General features: G+C 44.7%; 1 protein-coding gene across 3 annotated transcripts; it reads left to right on the top strand.

The window, feature by feature from the left end:
- Positions 1–241: 241 nt before the first annotated feature.
- Positions 242–21,833, top strand: TYW3 (tRNA-yW synthesizing protein 3 homolog). 3 transcript variants are annotated; one of them, XM_038745448.1, is made up of 6 exons: positions 242–666; positions 8,548–8,628; positions 12,530–12,628; positions 14,506–14,577; positions 16,186–16,319; positions 21,602–21,833. In XM_038745448.1, exons 1-6 carry the CDS (start codon positions 448–450, stop codon positions 21,810–21,812), a joined length of 816 nt encoding a protein of 271 aa, XP_038601376.1. In that variant the 5' UTR covers positions 242–447; the 3' UTR covers positions 21,813–21,833. The 3 variants fall into 3 exon arrangements, with proteins under 3 accessions (XP_038601376.1, XP_038601378.1, XP_038601377.1); XM_038745450.1 differs by lacking the exon at positions 12,530–12,628; XM_038745449.1 differs by lacking the exon at positions 8,548–8,628.
- The last annotated feature ends 231 nt before the right edge of the window (positions 21,834–22,064 follow it).

Genomic DNA, 22,064 nt, shown 5'->3' on the forward strand with positions numbered 1-22,064 from the left:
AGCGCTCAATAAATACGATTGATTGATTGATGTTGCCAACCTGTACTTCCCAAGCGCTTAGTACAGTGCTCTGCACACGGCAAGCGCTCAATAAATAAGATGGAATGAATGAATGACGCTCGAGGCCCCGCCCCCGCGTCCGACGCTCCGCCCACCACAGGTTACGTCACGACGTCGGAAGGTCCGCCCCGCGTTCAAAGCCACGCCCCCAGGTTTACGTCACGACGTTGGAAGCCCATCCCCTAAAGCCCGTCGCGCCGCGCGAGGCCCCGCCCATCACGTACACGTCACGACGTTGGAAGCCCCGCCCTCACACTCGAGCCCCCTGAAGGAACGTCGCGACGCGCAAGGCCCCGCCCACTAAGGATGACGTCACGACGTCCCATCACGTGACAGGAAGTCCCGCCCCGCCGGCGCCCCCGCGCGGGCTTCGCGTGTCGCCGCGGTATGTCCTCCGGCGGCCACCGTGTCGCGGCCATGGCGTCGTGCTCCGGTGCCGGTCCTCAGGGTTTCGGCCATCGGAAGGCGCAGGCTTTGGGCAGGGCGGACGGGAGCCGCAAGGGCAGCGTGGACGCGGCGGCGGCGGAGCTGGTCCGCTCCCTCAACCGGCAGCACCGCTTCTGCACCACCAGCTCCTGCGCCGGAAGGATGCTCCTCGTCGACCGGGTACGGCCATTCCCACGCCCCGCCAGCAGGGGGAGCCGCCACCAACAAAAAAAAAACCGTTGCCATGGAAACGGGAGGGGGCGCGCCGTCGTTCCCATGGCAACGGGAGGTCCTTTTTCGGGAGGTGGTGATGATGGTCACGTGAGCCCGCTGTTGCGTAGGGACCGTCTCTATATCATCATCATCAATCGTGTTTATTGAGCGCTTACTGTGTGCAGAGCACTGTACTAAGCGCTTGGGAAGGACAAGTTGGCAACATATAGAGACGGTCCCTACCCAACAGTGGGCTCACAGTCTCTATATGTTGCCAACTTGTACTTCCCAAGCGCTTAGTACAGTGCTCTGCACACAGTGAGCGCTCAGTAAATATGAATGAATGATGGTATTTGTTAAGCTCCCCCCTCTCCATCCCCTCCATCTTACCTCCTTCCCTTCCCCACAGCGCCTGCATATTTGTATATACGTTTGTACATATTTATTACCCTATTTATTTATTTTACTTGTACATATCTATTCTATTTATTTTATTTTGTTAGTGTGTTTGGTTTTGTTCTCCATCTCCCCCTTTTAGACTGTGAGCCCACTGTTGGGTAGGGACTGTCTCCATGTGTTGCCAACTTGTACTTCCCAAGCGCTTAGTACAGTGCTCTGCACACAGTGAGCGCTCAATAAATATGAATGAGCGATGGTATTTGTTAAGCGCTTACGGTGTGCAAGGCACCGTTCTAAGCGCTGGGGAGGTTACAAGGTGATCAGGTTGCCCCCCGGGGGGCGCACAATCTTCATCCCCATTTTACGGATGAGGTAATTGAGGCCCAGAGAAGTGATTTCATTCATTCATTCAATTGCATTTATTGAGCGCTTACTGTGCGCAGAGCGCTGGACTAAGTGCTTGGGAAGGACAAGTTGGCAACATAGAAAGACGGTCCCCACCCGACAGTGGGCTCACAGTCTAGAACGGGGAGACATTCATTCATCCAACCGTATTTATTGAGCGCTTACCGTGTGCAGAGCATTGTACTAAGCGCTTGGGAAGTACAAGTTGGCAACATGTAGAGACGGTCCCTACCCAACAGTGGGCTCACAGTCTAGAAGGGGGAGATGGACAACAAAACCAAACATACTAACAAAATAAAATAAATAGAATAGATATGTACAAGTAAAATGGAGTAATAAATATGTACTAACATATATACATATATACAGGTGCTGTGGGGAAGGGAAGGAGGTAAGATGGGGGGGATGGAGAGGGGGACGAGGGGGGAGAGGAAGGAAGGGGCTCAGTCTGGGAAGGCCTCCTGGAGGAGGTGAGCTCTCAGTGAATGACTGATGGTATTTGTTAAGTGCTTACTATGTACAAAACACTGTTCTAAGCGCTGGGGAGGATACAAGGTGATTAGGTTGTCCCACGTGGGGGGCTCACATTCATTCATTCAGTCGTCTTTATTGAGCGCTTACTGTGTGCAGAGCGCTGGACTAAGCGCTTGGGAAGTCCAAGTTGGCAACATATAGAGACGGTCCCTACCCAACAATGGGCTCACAGTCTAGAAGGGGGAGACAGAACAAAACATATTAACAAAATAAAATAAGTAGAATAAACATGTACAAAGTAAATAAAGAGTAATAAATACGGACAAACATATATACCTATATACAGGTGCTGTGGGGAAGGGAAGAAGGTAAGGCGGGGGGGATGGAGAAGGGGAGGAGGGGGAGTCTATATGTTGCCAACTTATACTTCCCAAGCGCTTAGTACAGTGCTCTGCACACAGTAGGCACTCAATAAATATGATTGAATGAATGATGGTATTTGTTAAGCGCTTACGATGTGCAAGGCACTGTTCTAAGCGCTGGGGAAGTCACAAGGTGATCAGGTTCCCCCCCGGGGTGCTCATAGTCTTCATCCCCATTTTACAGATGAGGTAATTGAGGCCCAGAGAAGTGAACTGATTTCCTTCATTCATTCAATCGTATTTATTGAGCGCTTACTGTGTGCAGAGCACTGTACTAAGCGCTTGGGAAGTACAAGTTGGCAACATATAGAGATGGTCCCTACCCAGTAGTGGGCTCACTGTCTAGAAGGGGGAGACAGAGAACAAAACATGTTAACAAAATAAGTAGAATAAATATGTACAAATAGAGTAGTAAATATGTACAAACATATATGCATATATACAGGTGCTGTGGGGAAGGGAAGAAGGTAAGGCGGGGGGGATGGGGAGGGGGAGGAGGGGGAGAGGAAGGCAGGGGCTTAGCCTGGGAAGGCCTCCTGGAGGAGGTGAGCTCTCAATAGGGCCTTCAGTAGGGCACTGTTCTAAGCGCTGGGGAGGTTATAAGGTGATCGGGTTGTTCCCCGGGGTGGTCACAGTCTTCATCCCCGTTTTACAAATGAGGTAACTGAGGCCCAGAGAAGTGAAGTGATTTGCCCAAAGTCACACAGCTGGTAGTTGGCGGAGCTGGGATTTGAACTCATGACCTCTGACTCCAAAGCCCGGGCTCTTTCCACTGAGCCACGCTGACGGGAGAGCCTCCTGGTACCATGGAAACGGGTGTCCTTTTTCATTATAATAATAACAATAATGGCATTTATTAAGCGCTTACTGTGTGCAAAGCACTGTTCTAAGTGCTGGGGAGGTTACAAGGTGATCAGGTTGTCCCACGGGGGGCTCACAGTCATTCATTCATTGTCGTTTTTATTGAGCGCTTACTGTGTTTAGAGCACTGTACTAAGTGCTTGGGAAGTACAAGTTGGCAACATATAGAGATGGTTCCTACCCAACAGTGGGCTCACAGTCTAGAAGGGGGAGACAGACAACAAAACAAAACATATTAGCAAAATAAAATAAATAGAATAAATATGTACAAGTAAAATAGAGTAATAAATATGTTCAAACATATATACATATACATATATATATATATACACATACATATATATATATATATACAGGTGCAGTGGGGAGGGGAAGGAGATAAGGCGGGGGGATGAGGAGGAGGAGGAGGAGGAGGGAGAGAGGAAGGAAGGGGCTCAGTCTGGGAAGACTTCATCCCCATTTGACAGATGAGGTAACTGAGGTCCAGAGAATAGTAATAATGTTAGTATTTGTTAAGTGCTTACTATGTGCCAAGCACTGTTCTAAGCACTGGGGGAGATACAGGGTAATCAGGTTGTCCCACATGGGGCTTACAGTTTTAATCCCCATTTTACAGATGAGGGAACTGAGGCACAGAGAAGTGAAGTGCCTTGCCCAAAGTCACACAACAGATAAGTGGCGGAGCCGGGATTAGAACCCACGACCTCTGACTCCCAAGCCCGGGCTCTTTCCACTGAGCCAGGCTGCTTCTCTAATGTTGGTATTTGTTAAGCGCTTACTATGTGCCAAGCACTGTTCTAAGCGCTGGGGTAGGTACAAGGTCATCAGGTTGTCCCACGTGGGGCTCACAGGCTTCATCCCTATTTTACAGGTGGGGGAACTGAGGCACAGAGAAGTTAAGTGGCTTGCCCAAGGTCACACAGCTGACTAGTGGTGGAGCCAGGATTAGAATAATAATAATTGGTATTTAAGTGCTTACTATATGCTAAGTACTGTACTAAGCACTGGGGTAGATATAAAGTAATGATGTTGTCCCACTTGGGGCTCACAATCTTCATCCCCATTTTACAGATGAGGCACAGAGAAGTTAAGGGACTTACCCAAAGTCACACAGCTGACAGGCTAGCTCTCTTCCCCCCTTTAAATCCCTTCCAGTGCTTAGAACAGTGCTTGGCACATAGTAAGCGCTTAATACTATTATTATTATTATTATTATTATTGAGAGCTCACCTCCTCCAGGAGGCCTTCCCAGACTGTGTCCCCCTTTTTGTCTGCTCCCCCTCCCCAGCACCCCAACTCCCTCCCTCTGCCCTTCCCTTCCCTACAGCACTTGTGTATATTTGTTCATCATCATCATCATCAATCGTATTTATTGAGCGCTTACTGTGTGCAGAGCACTGGACTAAGCGCTTGGGAAGTGCAAGTTGGCAACATACGGAGACGGTCCCTACCCAACAGCGGGCTCACAGTCTAAAAGGGGGAGACAGAGAACAGAACCAAACATACTAACAAAATAAAATAAATAGAATAGATATGTACAAGTAAAATAAATAGAGTAATAAATATGTACAAGCATATATACATATATACAGGTGCTGCGGGGAAGGGAAGGAGGTAAGATGGGTAATATGTTATATATATTAAGTAATATGTTCAAATATATTACTCGATTTTGTCAACGATGTGCGTATATTGAGAAGCAGCATGGCTCAGTGGAAAGAGCCCGGGCTTTGGAGTCAGAGGTCATGGGTTCAAATCCCGGCTCCGCCACTTGTCAGCTGGGTGACTTTGGGCAAGTCACTTCACTTCTCTGGGCCTCAGTTACCTCATCTGTAAAACGGGGATGAAGACTGTGAGTCCCCCGGGGGACAACCTGATCGCCTTGTAACCTCACCTGCGCTTAGAACAGTGCTTTGCGCATAGTAAGTGCTTAATAAATGCCATCATTATTATTTATTTATGTATCTATAATTCTATTTATTTTGATGGTATTGACGCCTGTCAACTTGTTTCGCTTCATTGTCTGTCTCCCCCTTCTAGACTGTGAGCCCGTTTTGGGGACCGTCTCTATATGTCGCCGACTTGTACTTCCCAAGCGCTTAGTCCAGTGCTCTGCACACAGTAAGCGCTCAATAAATACGACTGAGGGAATGAATGGCGGAGTCGGGATTCGAACCCGCGATCTCCGTCTTCCAAGCCCGTGCTCTTTCCCCTAAGCCATGCTGCCTCCCTGTAGTAATGGCTATTATTTAAGCTCTTATAATAGAAAGAGCACTGTACAAGGCTGTAAGCCCTGGGAGACAGGAAAAGATTATTTTGAACCTGTCCCAGCGTTTCATTCATTCAGTCGTATTTATTGAGCGCTTACTGTGTGCAGAGCACTGTACTGAGCGCTCGGGAAGTGCAAGTTGGCAACATATAGAGACGGTCCCTACCCCACAGTCACTCTGGGCTTGACATAGGGTAGGTGGTTCATTCATTCAATCGTATTTATTGAGCGCTTACTGTGTCAGAGCACTGTACTAAGCGCTTGGGAAGTTCTTCGTCAACATTATTATTACTTCTACTATGTGCTGGTCGGAGACAACTCGACGGCATAAGGCAAGACTGAGTGCTGGACAAAAAAAACCCAAGGACATTAATTCAAACACAGTCACAAGTTACAAATGTAATAGCAATAATAATAATAATACTAAAGGACACCCGAGCGCTGGGCGAAGGAAGGATAGGTGAAAAGTGACCCCAGATCTTCTTTTTTGTGGTTATTTTGTTTTGTTTTTGTAAATACCCACGAGGCCCGTATCAGACTGAGTGCTGGACAAAAAAAAAACCGTAAGGGTATTAATTCGAACACAGTCACAAGTAACAAGTGTAATAGCAATAATAATAATAATAAAGTACACCCGAGCAGTGGGCGAAGGAAGGATAGGTGAAAAGGGACCCCAGATCTTCTTTTTTGTTGTGATTTTGTTTTGTTTTTGTCAATACCCGTGAGGCCCGTATCAGACTGAGTGCTGGACAAAAAAAAAAACCCTATGGGTATTAATTCGAACACAGTCACAAGTTACAAATGTAATAGCAATAATAATAATAATAAAGTACACCCGAGCAGTGGGCGAAGGAAGGATAGGTGAAAAGTGACCCCAGATCTTCTTTTTTGTTGTTATTTTGTTTTGGTTTTGTCAATACCCGTGAGGCCCGTATCAACAAAACAAAACCTATTAACAAAATAAAATAAATAGAATAAATATGTACAAGTAAAATAAATAGAGTAATAAATATGTACAAACGTATGTTTATATATATATACAGGTGCTGTGGGGAGGGGAAGGAGGTAAGGCGGGGGGGATGAGGAGAGGAAGGAGGGGGCTTACTGCTCCAAAAATGGCCAAGTTTACACTTGTATTCGCAGTATTTTGGGCTCGACTGAATAAAAGTTAATTAGTCTCCCCCTTTAGCTGAATACTACTACCTCTGAACAACTGGATCAGATTTTCCTTGTGTTAACTTTAAAGAAAAGCTAGTACTGTAAAAAAAAAAAGGTAGTACTGTACTAGTACTGTAATAAAGCAATCAAAGTGCTTTATTAAAAATATAAATTGTAATATAGAAGCAGCAAGGCCTAGTGGAAAAAGCCTGGGCCTGGGATTCAAGGGACCTGGATTATTATTATTAATAACAATTATTATGGTATTTGTTAGCACTTACTGTGTGCCAGACACTGTAATAAGCAGTGGGGTAGATACAAGCGTGGCTCAGTGGAAAGAGCCAGGGCTTTGGAGTCAGAGGTCACGGGTTTGAATCCTGGCTCCGCCACTTGTCCGCTGTGTGACTTTGGGCAAGTCACTTCACTTCTCTGGGCCTCAGTTCCCTCATCTGTAAAATGGGGATGAAGACTGTGAGCCCACGTGGGACAACCTGATCACCTTGTATTCCCCCCCAGTGCTTAGAACAGTGCTGCGCACATAGTAAGCGCTTGATAAATGCCATTATTATTATACAAGTAAATCGGGTTGGTCCCAGTCCCTAGCCCATGTGGGGCTCCCAGTCTTAATCCCCATTTTGCAGATGAAGTAACTGAGGCCCAGAGAAGTCAAATGACTTGCCCAAGGTCACACAGCAGACACAGCATGACCCCTAGACCCATGCTGTAGCCACTCTGCTGCGCTGCTGCCTTCTACTCCACGCTGACTCTAATCCAGCTGCACAACCTGCCAGCTGTGTGACCTTGGGCAAGTCATTTAACTGCTCTGGGCCTCAGTTTCTTCATTTGTAAATTAGGGATGAAATACCTGTTCTCCCTCCCCCTTTGACTGTGACCCCATATCGAATCAGTTAATCAGTGTTGTTTATCAAATACTTTCTGGGTACATAATTCATTCAATCGTATTTACTGAGCGTTTACTGTGTGCAGAGCACTGTACTAAGCGCTTGGGAAGTCCAGATTGGCAACAGATAGAGACGGTCCCTACCCAGCAACGGACTCACAGTCTAGAAGGGGGAGACAGACAACAATATCATCCCTCGTCCCCCTCTCCACCCCCCCCATCTTACCTCCTTCCCTTCCCCACAGCACCTGTACATATATGTATATATGTTTGTACATATTTATTACTCTATTTATTTATTTATTTTATTTGTACATATCTATTCTATTTATTTTATTTTGTTAGTATGTTTGGTTTTGTTGTCTGTCTCCCCCTTCTAGACTGTGAGCCCACTGTTGGGTAGGGACTGTCTCTATATGTTGCCAACTTGTACTTCCCAAGCGCTTAGTACAGTGCTCTGCACATAGTAAGCGCTCAATAAATACGATTGATGATGAACAAAACATGGAGACAGGTGGACTTGTGCCCCCATCTACACATATTCTACCCCGGTACTTGGCACGTAGTAAGCACTGAAAAGTAACCACAGCGTGGCTTAGTGGAAAGAGCCCGGGCTTGGGAGTCTGAGGTCGTGTGTTCGAATCCCGGCTCTGCCACTTAGCTGTGTGACTTTGGGCAAGTCACTCAACTTCTCTGTGCCTCAGTTACCTCATCTGGAAAATGGGGATTAAGTCTGTGAGCCCCATGTGGGACAACCTGTTCACCTCGAATCAACCCCAGCGCTTAGAGCAGTGTCGGCACATAGTAAGCGCTTAACAAATACCATCATTATTATTATTATTTTTATTGTAGTTTAATGCTTATGCCCTCTTATCCAAATAATACTCTAATACTGTATTACAATGTATATACAATACTGTACGCTCTTCAACTACTCCTCAATTGTTATTTTTCCCTAGGACAGTGATCATTTTGAAATACAGAAACAAAACTGCTCCTGGCTTTTGGTGACTCACCAACTCCTTGAAAAAGATGATTTGGTAAGGAAGGCAGCTAAGTTTTCTGTTAACTGGAGGCTGGGTATAAGTGTTCTGTACTAGTACTGTAATAAAGCAATCAAAGTGCTTTATTAAAAATATAAATTGTAATATAGAAGCAGCAAGGCCTAGTGGAAAAAGCCTGGGCCTGGGATTCAAGGGACCTGGATTATTATTATTATTTAATAATTATTATTTAATAACAATAATTTAGTTACATCACAGCTGATGAAAATAATTTGCTTCTGCTGCTCATTCTAAGTAGAAGGAGCGATTGAACGAATGACCGCCTGTGTCCAACCTGATTTGCTTGTATCCACCGTAGTGCTTGGCTCATAGTAAGCTCTTAATATTTATTACTCTACTTATTTATGTATTTTATTTGTACAGATTTATTCTATTTAATTTATTATTCTACTCATTTATTTATTTCATTTGTGCATATTTATTTTATTTATTGTATTTTGTCAATGTGTTTTGTTTTGTTCTCTTTCTCCCCCTTCTAGACTATGAGCCCGCTGTTGGGTAGGGACCGTCTCTATCTGTTGCCAACTTGTACTTCCCAAGTGCTTAGTGCAATCAATCAATCAATCGTATTTATTGAGCGCTTACTGTGTGCAGAGCACTGTACTAAGCACAGTGTACTAAGTGCAGTGCTCTGCACACAGTAAGCGCTCAGTTAATAATAATAATAATAATAATGACATTTATTAAGCGCTTACTATGTGCAAAGCACTGTTCTAAGCGCTGGGGAGGTTACAAGGTAATCAGGTTGCCCCACGGGGGGCTCACAGTCTTAATTCCCATTTTACAGAAGAGGTAACTGAGGCCCAGAGAAGTGAAGTGACTTGCCCAAAGTCACACAGCTGACAATCGGCGGAGCCGGGATTTGAACCCATGACCTCTGACTCCAAAGCCCGGGCTCTTTCCACTGAGCCACATGAATGAATGAAGGAGCTCTAAGTTCTTTATTTCAATAAGCGTGTGATTACTGAACATGTTAGATGTTCAAAGGAATGGCTGAAATGTTGATAGAAAAAGGAGGACTTGAGTTAGGAGAGCAAAATGTAAGTGAAGATTGAAGAGGACCAAGAGATGAAGAGATGCGGTGGTATTAAGAGGACAGGAAGAAAAAGGGGGTAGGTCGTAGGAGGTGGTGGGAGGCAGGGGAGTGAATAAAGAGGACCAAAATTATGGTGGGACAATAAAGTATGGTTGATATCATTTATGAAGTGGTATGGAGGCTGCATAGTCTAGTGGGAATATCACAGTATCTATTTATTTTATTTTGTTAGTATGTTTGGTTTTGTTCTCTGTCTCCCCCTTTTAGCCTGTGAGCCCACTGTTGGGTAGGGACTGTCTCTAGATGTTGCCAATTTGTACTTCCCAAGCGCTTAGTACAGTGCTCTGCACATAGTAAGCGCTCAATAAATACGATTGATGATGATGATGATTAGACTTCAGTGAGTATCCTTCCTAATGAGCTGGAAATTGGGCCCCGCTTCACTGGGTACCATAAGGAAGGCTCAAAATCAGCCCTCTCTTTCTAGAAGTCCTAAAAGGCAGGGAATATGTCCATTTACTGTGCGTGTTGTACTCTCCCAAGCGTTTAGTCCAGTGCTTTGCACATAGTAAGTGATTAATACGAACAAATGAATGAGTGAGCCAGGAACTCCATCCAGCAGTCCCGGGGAGGGCCCAGGGGTCAGAACTGAACTAAATTCCCAAAGCAGACGAGATCAAGTGGGGACTCAATTACTAGAAAAGTTTCACCATCATCACTGTGATATTAAGCGCTTACTACGTGCCAGGCACCATTCTAAGCGCTGGGGTGGATGCATGCCAGTTGGGTTGGACACAGTCCCCGTCTCCCATGGGGCTACACAGTCTCAGTCCCATTTTACAGATGAGGGACCTGTGGCACAGAGAAGTCAAGTGACTTGCCCAGGGTCACACAGCAGACAAGTGGCAGAGCCGGGATTAGAACCTATGGCCTCCCAAACCCGGGCTGTTGCCACTATCAATCAATCAGTCGTATTTACTGAGCACTTACTGTGTGCAGAGCCTGTACTAAGCGCTTGGGAAGTACAAGTTGGCAACACATAGAGACAGTCCCTACCCAACAGTGGGCTCACAGTCTAAAAGGGGGAGACAGAGAACAAAATCAAACATATTAACAAAATAAAATAAATAGAATAGATATGTACAAGTAAAATAGAGTAATAAATATGTACAAACATATATACATATATACAGGTGCTGTGGGGAAGGGAAGGAGGTAAGACGGGGGGGATGGAGAGGGGGACGAGGGGGAGAGGAAGGAAGGGGCTCAGTCTGGGAAGGCCTCCTGGAGGAGGGGAGCTCTCAGCAGGGCCTTGAAGGGAGGAAGAGAGCTAGCTTGGCGGATGGGCAGAGGGAGGGCATTCCGGGCCCGGGGGATGACGTGGGCCGGGGGTCGATGGCGGGACAGGCGAGAACGAGGTACGGTGAGGAGATTAGCGGCGGAGGAGCGGAGGGTGCGGGCTGGGCTGGAGAAGGAGAGAAGGGAGGTGAGGTAGGAGGGGGCGAGGTGATGGACAGCCTTGAAGCCCAGGGTGAGGAGTTTCTGCCTGATGCGCAGATTGATTGGTAGCCACTGGAGATTTTTGAGGCACTAGGCCATGCTGCTTCTCTCCCAAGCACTTAGTACAGTGCTGTGCACACAGGACGCACTCAATAAATACAACTGACTGATTGATTGATTGGGGGCCCTTAGCCAGGCCTGGGTCTATGATGTCTTACAACTGGGAAGCAGGGCATCCAGTTCTAGTCTCAGCTCTGTCACTTATCCACTGTGGGACCTTAAAAAAGTCAATTTACCTAACTTCTCGGAGCCTCAGTTACCTCATCTGTCAAATGGGGATGATGACTGTGAGCCCCACACGGGACAACCTGATCGCCTTGTATCCCCCCAGCGCTTAGAATAGTGCTTTGCACATAGCGCTTAACAAATGCAAAAAAAAAAAAATTTACCTCCCTGGGCTCTTTGTTTCCTCATAGGGAAAATGGAGTTGTGGTTTGTTTTGGGTTTTTTTTTTTCAATAGTGTTTGTTAAGCGCTTACTATGTGCCAGGCACTCTACGGAGGTGGATACAGTCTAATCATCTTGGACACAGTCCCTGTCCCATGTGGGGCTCACAGTATTAGAGTACTATGAGAAGCAGCGTGGCTCAGGGGAAAGAGCCGGGGCTTTGGAGTCAGAGGTCATGGGTTCAAATCCCGGCTCCGCCAATTGTCAGCTGTGTGACTTTGGGTAAGTTACTTCACTTCTCTGTGCCTCAGTTCTCTCATCTGTAAAATGGGGATTCAGACTGTGAGCCCCCCTGGGACAACCTGATCACCTTGTAACCTCTCCAGCGCTTAGAACAGCGCTTTGCACGTAGTAAGCGCTTAATAAATGCCATTATCATAATATTATTATTAGTCCTCATTTTTCAGATAAGGTAACTGAGGCACAGAGAAGTGAAGTGAGCTGCCCTAGTTCACCCAGTAGACAAGGGGAAGAGTGTGAGCCCTTCTAGACCGTGAGCCCGCTGTTGGGTAGGGACCGTCTCTCTATGTTGTCAACTTGTACTTCCCAAGCGCTTAGTACGGTGCTCTGCACACAGTAAGCTCTCAATAAATATGATTGAATGAATGAAAGAGCGGGATTAGAACCCAGGTCCCGACTCCCAGGCCCAAGCTCTATCCGTCAGGACAGATTGCTTCTCTGTTGTTCTCTTAGATTCCTAGCCTCTTGAGAGATAGGTACACAAGCCGATTGCCTCCTCTAACCTAGTACTATCCTTGTCACGTAGAAAGCCTTAATAAATAGCATCATTATTACTTTCATCATCATCGTTACTCATACTTGGTATTTCTTTAGATTCTAGCTCTGCAGAAGGCTAGTGGCAATGCAGTGTTGAAATTTGAACCATTTGTTCTTCACGTGCTGTGTCGAGAATTGCAGGATGCCCAGCTTCTGGTAAAATGAAAGTTCGTCGTCTCCTCCTCGGTGTAATGGTAGAATTTAATTCCTCTAACATTTGATTCATTTAGTCTTCCCCGTCCGCCCCTTGACTTTCCCGTCACTGTAGACACTTCCTTCCTGTCTCACAAGCCCATAACCTTGGCGTCATCCTTGAGTCCTCTCTCTCATTCAAGCCAAATGTTCAATCCATCACTGAATCCAGTCAGCTCAAGCTTCACAACATCACTAAAACCTGCCTTTTCCTTTCCATCCAAACTGCTACCACGTTATTCCAAGCACTTATCCTATCCCACCTTGATTACCCTATCAGCCTCCTTGCTGACCTTCCTGCCTCCTCTCTTTCCCCACTCCAGACTGTATTTCACCCTGCTGCCCAGATCATTGTTCTAGACCGTGAGCCCGCTGTTGGGGACAGACCGTCTCTATCTGGTGCCAACCTGTACTTCCCAAGAGCTTAGTCCAGTGCTCTGCACACAGTAAGCGCTCAAGAAATACGATTGAATGAATGGACAAAAAACATTCAGTCCAGGTTTCCCTACTCCCCATGTTGCCCATCCACCTGCATCAAACAGAAACTCCTTACTATCGCCTTTAAAGCAGTCGATCACCTCCGACCTCACCTCACAACTCTCCTGCAACCCACACACTTGGCTTCTCTAATGCCAACGAACTCACTGTACCATGATCTCGTCTGTCTCGCCGTCAGCCTCTCGCCAACTTGTACTTCCCAAGCGCTTAGTACAGTGTTCTGCACACAGTAAGCGCTCAATAAATATGATTGATGATGATGATGATCCTGCCTCTGGCCGGGAATGCCCTCCCATATCATATCCGACAATCACTAATCGCTCTTTCCCACCCCACCACCTTCAAAGCCTTACTGAAGGCACATCTCCTCCAAGAGGCCTTCCCTGACTAATCCCTCCCTTCCCACTCCCTTCTGCATCACCCTGACTTGCTCCCTTCACTCATCACAACCCCGAGCTCCACAGCACATATGTATATATCCGTAATTTATTCATTTATATTAACGTCTGTCTCCCCTCTAGACTCTATGCTCCTTGGGGGCAGGGGATGCATCTGTGATATTGTCATGTTGTACTCCCCCAAGGGCTTAGCACAGTGCTCTGTAATAATAATAATAATAATAATAATAATAATACACAGTAAACACTCAATAAATACAATTGGTAGATTTAGCGATCTGAAATAGCGTATGCTAATAATCATCACAACTAAATGCTTTCAAATAATAATAACGATGGCATTTATTAAGCGCTTACTACGTGCAAAGCACTGTTCTAATCGCTGGGGAGGGTACAAGGCGATCAGGTTGTCCCACGGGGGGCTCACAGTCCTTAGCCCCCTTTTACAGATGAGGTAATTGAGGCCCAGAGAAGCGAAGTGACTTGCCCAAAGTCACACAGCTGACAGTTGGTGGAGCCGGGATACGAACCCATGACCTCTGACTCCAAAGCCAGGGGTCTTTCCACTGAGCCACGCTGCTTCTCAATAATTTTGTTATTTGAAATAGAACTGTTGGATAAATCATGCGCCCTAAGTACCAGTTTTTACTCATTTGTTTCCTTTATGTTTTACCGTAAGTATGTTTCCCTTATTTGATTTCCTTTTGTACTCCGAGTTAATTTAATTTTCTGTCTTGTGGGCACTCTGCTAAACAAACGCTTTCAATGAGTAAGTTAATTCAACTGTTCCAGTGACATTACACATATAAACTATTGTAAAGCACAATCTGAAAGCCCCAATGACCCGTAACCTCTTCCAAGACATGTGATATAGACCTTAACAACTTTGCAGAGGTAAATCTAAGTGGAGACCAATTCTTTAAAAACAGACCTTGTTTTCTACAGCACTCTGTGGCCATAGCGTCTGGATTCAGGAATTCCGGAATTACAGTTGGAAAAAAAGGAAAGATTATGATGGTAAGGTCCATTTTGTACAACTTTCCTTATTACCCTATTTATTTATTTATTTATTTTACTTGTACATATCTATTCTATTTATTTTGTTTTGTTAGTATGTTTGGTTTTGTTCTCTGTCTCCCCCTTTTAGACTGTGAGCCCACTGTTGGGTAGGGACTGTCTCTATATGTTGCCAATTTGTACTTCCCAAGCGCTTAGTACAGTGCTCTGCACATAGTAAGCGCTCAATAAATACGATTGATGATGATGATCAGTACTGAATCAGAACCCACATGCTTTGCGATAGCAGTGTTTTATATGTGAAATTTGTACAACTATGTTAATCCATTCGTTATTTTTTTCGGAGGACCTTGATGTAGCATTTTCTGCTACCTTTCTCCTTTCAAGTGTGGTGATGAAAGGAATAAAAAAAAATCAGGGAAAACAGCTTTTATCTAGGTATTGGCAGCTATTCAGTTTCAACTTGTAAACAAAACCATGCGCTGCTGAGGAGATTTTCAGATGTGGTTGGGAATTTGATTTCATTCATTCATTCATTCAATCGTATTTATTGAGCGCTTACTGTGTGCAGAGCACTGTACTAAGTACAAGTTGTCGACATATGGAGACGGTCCCTACCCGACAGCGGGCTCACAGTCTAGAAGGGGGGGACAGACAACAAAACAAAGCATACGGACTGGTGTCAAGTCGTCAGAATAAATAGAATTAAAGCTAAATGCACATCATTAACAAAATAAATAGAATAGTAAATATGTACAGGTACAATAGAGCAGTAAATCTGTATAAATCTGTAAATCCCCCCCCCCTCCATCCCCCCATCTTACCTCCTTCCCTTCCCCACAGCACCTGTATATTTGGATATATGTTTGTACATATTTATTACTCTATTTATTTTACTTGTACATATCTATTCTATTTATTTTATTTTGTTAGTATGTTTGGTTTTGTTCTCTGTCTCCCACTTTTGGACTGTGAGCCCACTGTTGGGTAGGGACTGTCTCTATATGTTGCCAACTTGTACTTCCCAAGCGCTTAGTCCAGTGCTCTGCACACAGTAAGCGCTCAATAAATACGATTGATTGATTGATTATATACAGGTGCTGTGGGGAGGGGAAGGAGGTTGAGCCAGGGGGGGATTTGCCCCTTCCAGTCTGTGTTCAAGTTTGCACTTTTCTTTTTCTCCTTCCAGTTTTGAATAGAGCTTCGGAATTTTATTGCCAATATTGGAACTTAAATGTACGGGGTTCTTGTATCATTTTAACTTTTTGTACATTTTAGCACAGTGCTCTGCACACAGTAAGTGCTCAAGAAACACAGTTAGCTGTTTCCCTGGTGACACAGTGGTAGAAATGCCTTACTGTGGGACTGTTTCCCACACTGAAGAAATCTATTCAGAAGTGGTTTATTTGTGAGAGAAATGCATTCCTTGTTCTTTCATCCATCTAAGTAGAGCCAGAGTGAATAAAAGCATGGCCTTCATTTCTTTGTAGGAGAAAGATTCTGGTAGAACTGATTCCACTCAGAGCCCCCATGTTGGATTCTTTTTCTGTTGCCTTTGCCTTCCAGGGAACATATTCTAATAGTAACCAAATCATTTCGCCGTTCCAGGCTGTCCGAAGTACCCACGTTTTGGAAGTTCCACTATGCCGCAAGGGAAAACTGATGGTAAGTCAGGAATATATCGACTTCCTGATACAAATCGCCAATGAAAAAATGGAAGAAAACAAGAGGAGAATCGAAAGGTTGGTGATTTAGATGTTTACATGTGTTTCTAAAAACACTTGAGTCCTCACCCTGGCTCTGCCCTTGCCTTCTGCGTGACTCTGGGCTCGTCACTTAACTTCTCGGTGCCTCAGTTTCCTCATCTTTTAAAATGGGGATTAATCAATCAATCAATCAATCGTATTTATTGAGCGCTTACTGTGTGCAGGGCACTGTACTAAGCGCTTGGGAAGTACAAGTTGGCAACATATAGAGACAGTCCCAACCCAACAGTGGGCTCACAGTCTAAAAGGGGGAGACAGAGAACAAAACCAAACATACTAACAAAATAAAATAAATAGAATAGATATGTACAAGTAAAATAAATAAATAAATGGAGTAATAAATATGTACAAACTTATATACATATATACAGGTGCTGTGGGGAAGGGAAGGAGATTAAATACCCATTCTCCCTCCCACTCATGTGAGACAGGGACAGGAATTCATTTAGGATGCAGTTTGGAACAGTGACAAAAGTAAACGAAGCAGTCCCCTTTAGATAACGGAGAAGCAGTGTGACCTGGGGTTTAGAGCCCGGACCTGGGTGTTAGAAGGAACTGGGTTCTAATCCTGACTCTCCCCCTTGTCTGTCCTACTCCAGGGTCCTCTGCCTCCGTCGGCGACTGTCTGAGCGGTCCCTCTGGGCTTTGTCGCTCTCTGTGCGGGTCTGAGGGTGTTTCTCCCCCTTCTAGACTGTGAGCCCACTGTTGAGTAGGGACCGTCTCTATATGTTGCCAACTTGTCCTTCCCAAGCGCTTAGTACAGTGCTCTGCACACAGTAAGCGCTCAGTAAATACGAGTGAATGAATGAATGACTTCGGGCAAGTCACTTCACTTCTCTGTGTGTCAGTTACCTCGTCTGTAAAATGGGGATTAAGACTGTGAGCTCCGAATGGGACATGTACTGTGTCCAACCTGATTAGCCTGTATCTACCCCAGCTCTTAGTACCGTGCCTGGCACTTACAACAGTGCTTTGCACATAGTAAGCGCTTAATAAATGCCATTATTATTATTAATATTATAATAAGCAGTTAACAAGTAGAATTTTCTTTAAAAAAGAAAGAAAAATGATAGATGCTTAATGGTGCTGGTAATCAATCAATCGTATTTATTGAGCACTTACTGTGTGCAGAGCACTGTACTGAGCGCTTGGGAAGTACAAGTTGGCAACACATAGAGACGGTCCCTACCCAACAGTGGGCTCACAGTCACAGGTAATAAGATGATAATCTCCAATAAAAGTAACAGGTCACCAAGGGGGTGTCTTCCATTCTTGGAGATGGCAGAGCAAGCATATCCACCTTGACTGGTCAGTTTAGCAATTTCCACGTATCGGTGGACGATTGGCAATCTACAGAGTGATCAATCAAGAGTATCCATTGAGCACCTCCTGTGGGCAGATCACTGGACCAAGTGCTTGGAAACAATAGCGCTCAGTGCATACGTTGCTAACTTGTACTTCCCAAATGCTTAGTACAGTGCTCTGCACACAGTAAGCACTCAATAAATACAATTGAATGAGTGAATGAATGCAGTGCCTGGCACATAGTAAGTGCTTAACATACCCTCATTATTAATTATTATTTACTGAGTGCTTACTGTGTGCAGAGCACTGTACTGAGCACTTGGGAGAGTACCAAATAACAGAGTTGGTTGTCCCATTCCTTTCCCATAATGAGCTTATGGTATAAATAAAGAGTCTGGTAGAGTTAGTAGAAATAACCCCGGCTCTCAGGGAGTTCATAATCTTGTTGGGAAGGAAGACATTAAAATAATTTACAGATAGGAGGAAGAAGGGAAAGAGATTATGTAGAGGAGAGAGTGTTTAAGTATTGGAGTATATAAATGCATTTCTTCAGATACATTATAGGAGGCTGTGGGTACATGAATTGCCGAATTGTACTTTCCAAGCGCTTAGTAGAGTACTCTGCACACAATAAGCGCTCAATAAATACGATTGAATGAATGAATACATAAGAAAAGCAGCATGGCGTGGTGGATCGAGCATAGGCCTGGGCGTCAGAAGGTCGTGGGTTCTAATCTTGGCTCTACCACTTGTCTGCTATGTGACCTCGGGCAAGTCACTTCACTTCTCTGTGCCTCAGTTACCATATCCTGTAAAATGGGGAGTGACGCTGAGCCCCATGTGGGACAGCGACTGTGTCCAACCTGATGGGTTTGTAATAATAATAATAGTAATGGCATTTATTAAGCGCTTACTATGTGCAAAGCACTGTTCTAAGCGCTGGGGAGGTTACAAGGTGATCAGGTTGACCCACAGGGGGCTCATAGTAACTACTTTCTTCTTCTCCTCCTTCTTTCCAAAGGGAAAAAACAATCCTCCATTTTGCATCTTTGTTCTCTGGATAGGTACCCAAAGCTATCCACTGGTGCTTTCAAGTGTAAAAACCAGATCAGGGAACAAACAAGAAGGCAGCCGCCCTGCAGTCATAGAGCTAGCTCTTCCTTATCTTCAGAGGAGCCATCTCCCTGTAACACTGCAGTCACTGTGGCAGTTAGTAGAGTGTGTGGCACCTAGTAAGCACTTAAATACCCCAGTTGTTATTATTATAAGTGCAGAGTTTGTGCAGAAATATTGAGAAGCTAGTTAGGGGTAATGTGACCTGGGAAAAAGAAATTAATAGGGAAAGGCATTGTGGAGGAGGAAATGATTTCAGAAGGACTTTGAAGATCGGAGCGTGCTGAGGTCTGACGGGGAAAGGAGTTTCAAGCAAGATGATGGCTTGGGCAGCCAGGGGTTGGAGGTGAGAGAGACAAGAGGCAGGTGCCATGAGAAGGTTAGTTCAAAAAGAACGAAAAGTATGAGCTAGGGATGCAGCAGGAGAGTAGAGTAACTAAGAAAAGGGGAGAGAGTTGATTGAGTGCCTGAAAGCCTTGTTGTTGCCTTTATAATCCAAGTTTTTATTAATAATAATAATGATGACATTTGTTAAGCGCTTACTATGTGCCAAGCAATGTTCTAAGCACTGAAATGTTGTAGTTCTACTTTGTGCAAAACACTGCACTAAGCAATTGGGAGAGAACAACAGATGCAATTATTTGCAAATGGGGCTACAGCAGGTAGGATGAGCTAGCTGAATAATTGAATATTCAATAAATAATTGAATCATTTGGATTTTTAACCTCTGTGACCACAGTCTTGATACCTAGGGATTGCATATTCTCTAAATGATTAATTTTATTTAAAGATAAAATGACAACAGTGTTCGGGAGATAAAGCAAAATATTTTTTCATTGTACTGAACAAGGTGGAAAACCTAGCTGCACAGTTTCCACAAATTAAACCTATTTGAATTCATAGTAAATAAAAACTTAAAAAGGTGTGAAAATAATTTATCAAGCTGCTGTTGCTGCTTCATAGCCAAAGAAGTTCCTGCTTTTCACCTTTTTTCAATCAAATTCTTTTTTCAGATTCAGTTATAATCTTATTCCTAGGCCCTCTCAGAAAAGCATTAGAGTAAAAGACAATTTTGTAGTTCTCTTACCTCGGTGAAACCAGCTCTCAGGTAACAAGATACTATGAGAAGGTAAAGAGGAGAGAATAATTATTGAAAAATTGATTTTTTTTTTCACATTTCACTGATTTGAAATGCTTACCCAATAAAAGGAAGATAAACAGATTCCTTTTCTTCCAGAGTAGAAGCAACAGCAGAGTTTTAGATTTTGCTCTTCAGGGATCCTTATTGTTTCATATTTTCCACTGCTTTTCAGGCCTGAAGTATCCCACAATGGCAATTGTGAAATCTTGTAGTGGAAGGTTAATTTAGGGTAAATTACATGGCACTGTTGAATTGTGTTTATAACTTTTCATTCATTCATTCATTCATTCAATCGTATTTATTGAGCACTTACTTTGTGCAGAGCACTGTACTGAGCGCTTGGGAAGTACAAGTTGGCAACATATAGAGACGGTCCCTCCCCAACAACGGGCTCACAGTCTAGAAGGGGGAGACAGACAACAAAACAAAACATGTGGACAGGTGTCAAGTCATCAGAATAAATAGAAATAAAGCTGGATGCACATCATTAAGAAAATAAATAGAATAGTAAATATGTACAAGTAAAATAGAGTAATTAATCTGTACAAACATATATACAGGTGCTGTGGGGAGGGGAAGGAGGTAGGGCAGGGGGGGTGGGGAGGAGGAGAGGAAAAAGGGGGCTCAGTCTGGGAAGGCCTCCTGGAGGAGGTGAACTCTCAGTAGGGCTTTGAAGGGAGGAAGAGAGCTAGCTTGGCGGGTGTGCAGAGGGAGGGCTTTCCAGGCCATGGGGAGGACGTGGGCCAGGAGTCGATGGCGGGACAGGAGAGAACGAGGTACATTGAGGAGGTTAGCGGCAGCAGAGGAGCGGAAGGTGCGGGCTGGGCTGGAGAAGGAGAAAAGGGAGGTGAGGTAGGAGGGGGCGAGGTGATGGACAGCCTTGAAGCCGAGAGTGAGGAGTTTTTGCCTGATTTGTAGGTTGACAAGCAGCCATTGGAGATTTTTGAGGAGGGGAGTAACAAGCCCAGAGTGTTTCTGCACAAAGATGATCAGGGCAGCAGCATGAAGTGGGGAGAGACAGGATGATGGGAGATCAGAGAGGAGGCTGATGCAGTGATCCAATCGGGATAGGATGAGAGATTGAACCAGCAAGGTAGCGGTTTGGATGGAGAAGAAAGGGAGGATCTTGGCGATGTTGCGGAGGTGAGACTGGCAATCGATAGGGCTGATGACACAAGTCTTAATTCCTCTAAACTATAAGCCTGTAAGACTAGAAGTACAGTTTTGTTGTATTCTCCAAATTGCTTAGTACAGTGTTCTGCATACAGTAATCCCTCAATAAATACTGATTGATTGAATGATTGAGTCCTCATGAGCATCTTTCATAATTGGTAGGGGGAATGCTCAGAAAAAATGAACCATAAAACCGGCATAGTCTCAGTTTAGCAGCTCTTGGTTACTCTACTAATGTTACTAATCAATCAATCAATCAATCGTATTGAGCACTTACTGTGTGCAGAGCACTGTACTAAGCGCTTGGTAAGTACAAGTTGGCAACATATAGAGACAGTCCCTACCCAACAGTGGGCTCACATGAAACCTTGCTCTTCTAAAGCCATGGAGAAGTTTCCCCAAATTGGGTGGGGAGGTTGGGCACGTACTGGAAATAGGTAAATTTTTCAGTCAGTGGTTGGTAAAGTGATTCATTGAAAATCCGGTTTCAGAAATGTGATTTCATCCTCCCCCTTTTTTTTTATAGGTTTTATAATTGTCTCCAACTGGCTTTGAAAACTGAAGAGACCCCAAATGACGCAACAGCAGAGAAAACTCCTGTCGTGTATACCCGCAGGCGAAAAAAAAATCCAGAAAGAGTGCAGGACAGCCGTGTCTCTGCAGAGAAAGCTGACACGCGGTTAGAAAGCGATGGCGATTCAGAAACCAATCTCGATTTTTTCCTTGAAAAGTATTAATAGATTGACTAAAACTGTCTTGCTGCCCTTTGGGGTGCAGGTTGAGAAGAGGCACTCTTGAACCCATCCATGGATAACGAGGGTGGGCGAGATTCAGCCAGCCAGTTGGCTGACTTCAGTCTGATTCCAGGCTTGCAACTTTTCCCACCGTGATCCCACCTGCTCTGAGCCAGTCGTGGATATGGCTCTAACCCCTCTCCACACCGTGATCCTGAGGAAAGCATCACACGGGGACTCGGGGTCAGGAAGAAT

The sequence above is a fragment of the Tachyglossus aculeatus genome, chromosome 4 (assembly GCF_015852505.1).
Source record: "Tachyglossus aculeatus isolate mTacAcu1 chromosome 4, mTacAcu1.pri, whole genome shotgun sequence".
In the NCBI taxonomy this organism is placed as follows: domain Eukaryota; kingdom Metazoa; phylum Chordata; class Mammalia; order Monotremata; family Tachyglossidae; genus Tachyglossus; species Tachyglossus aculeatus.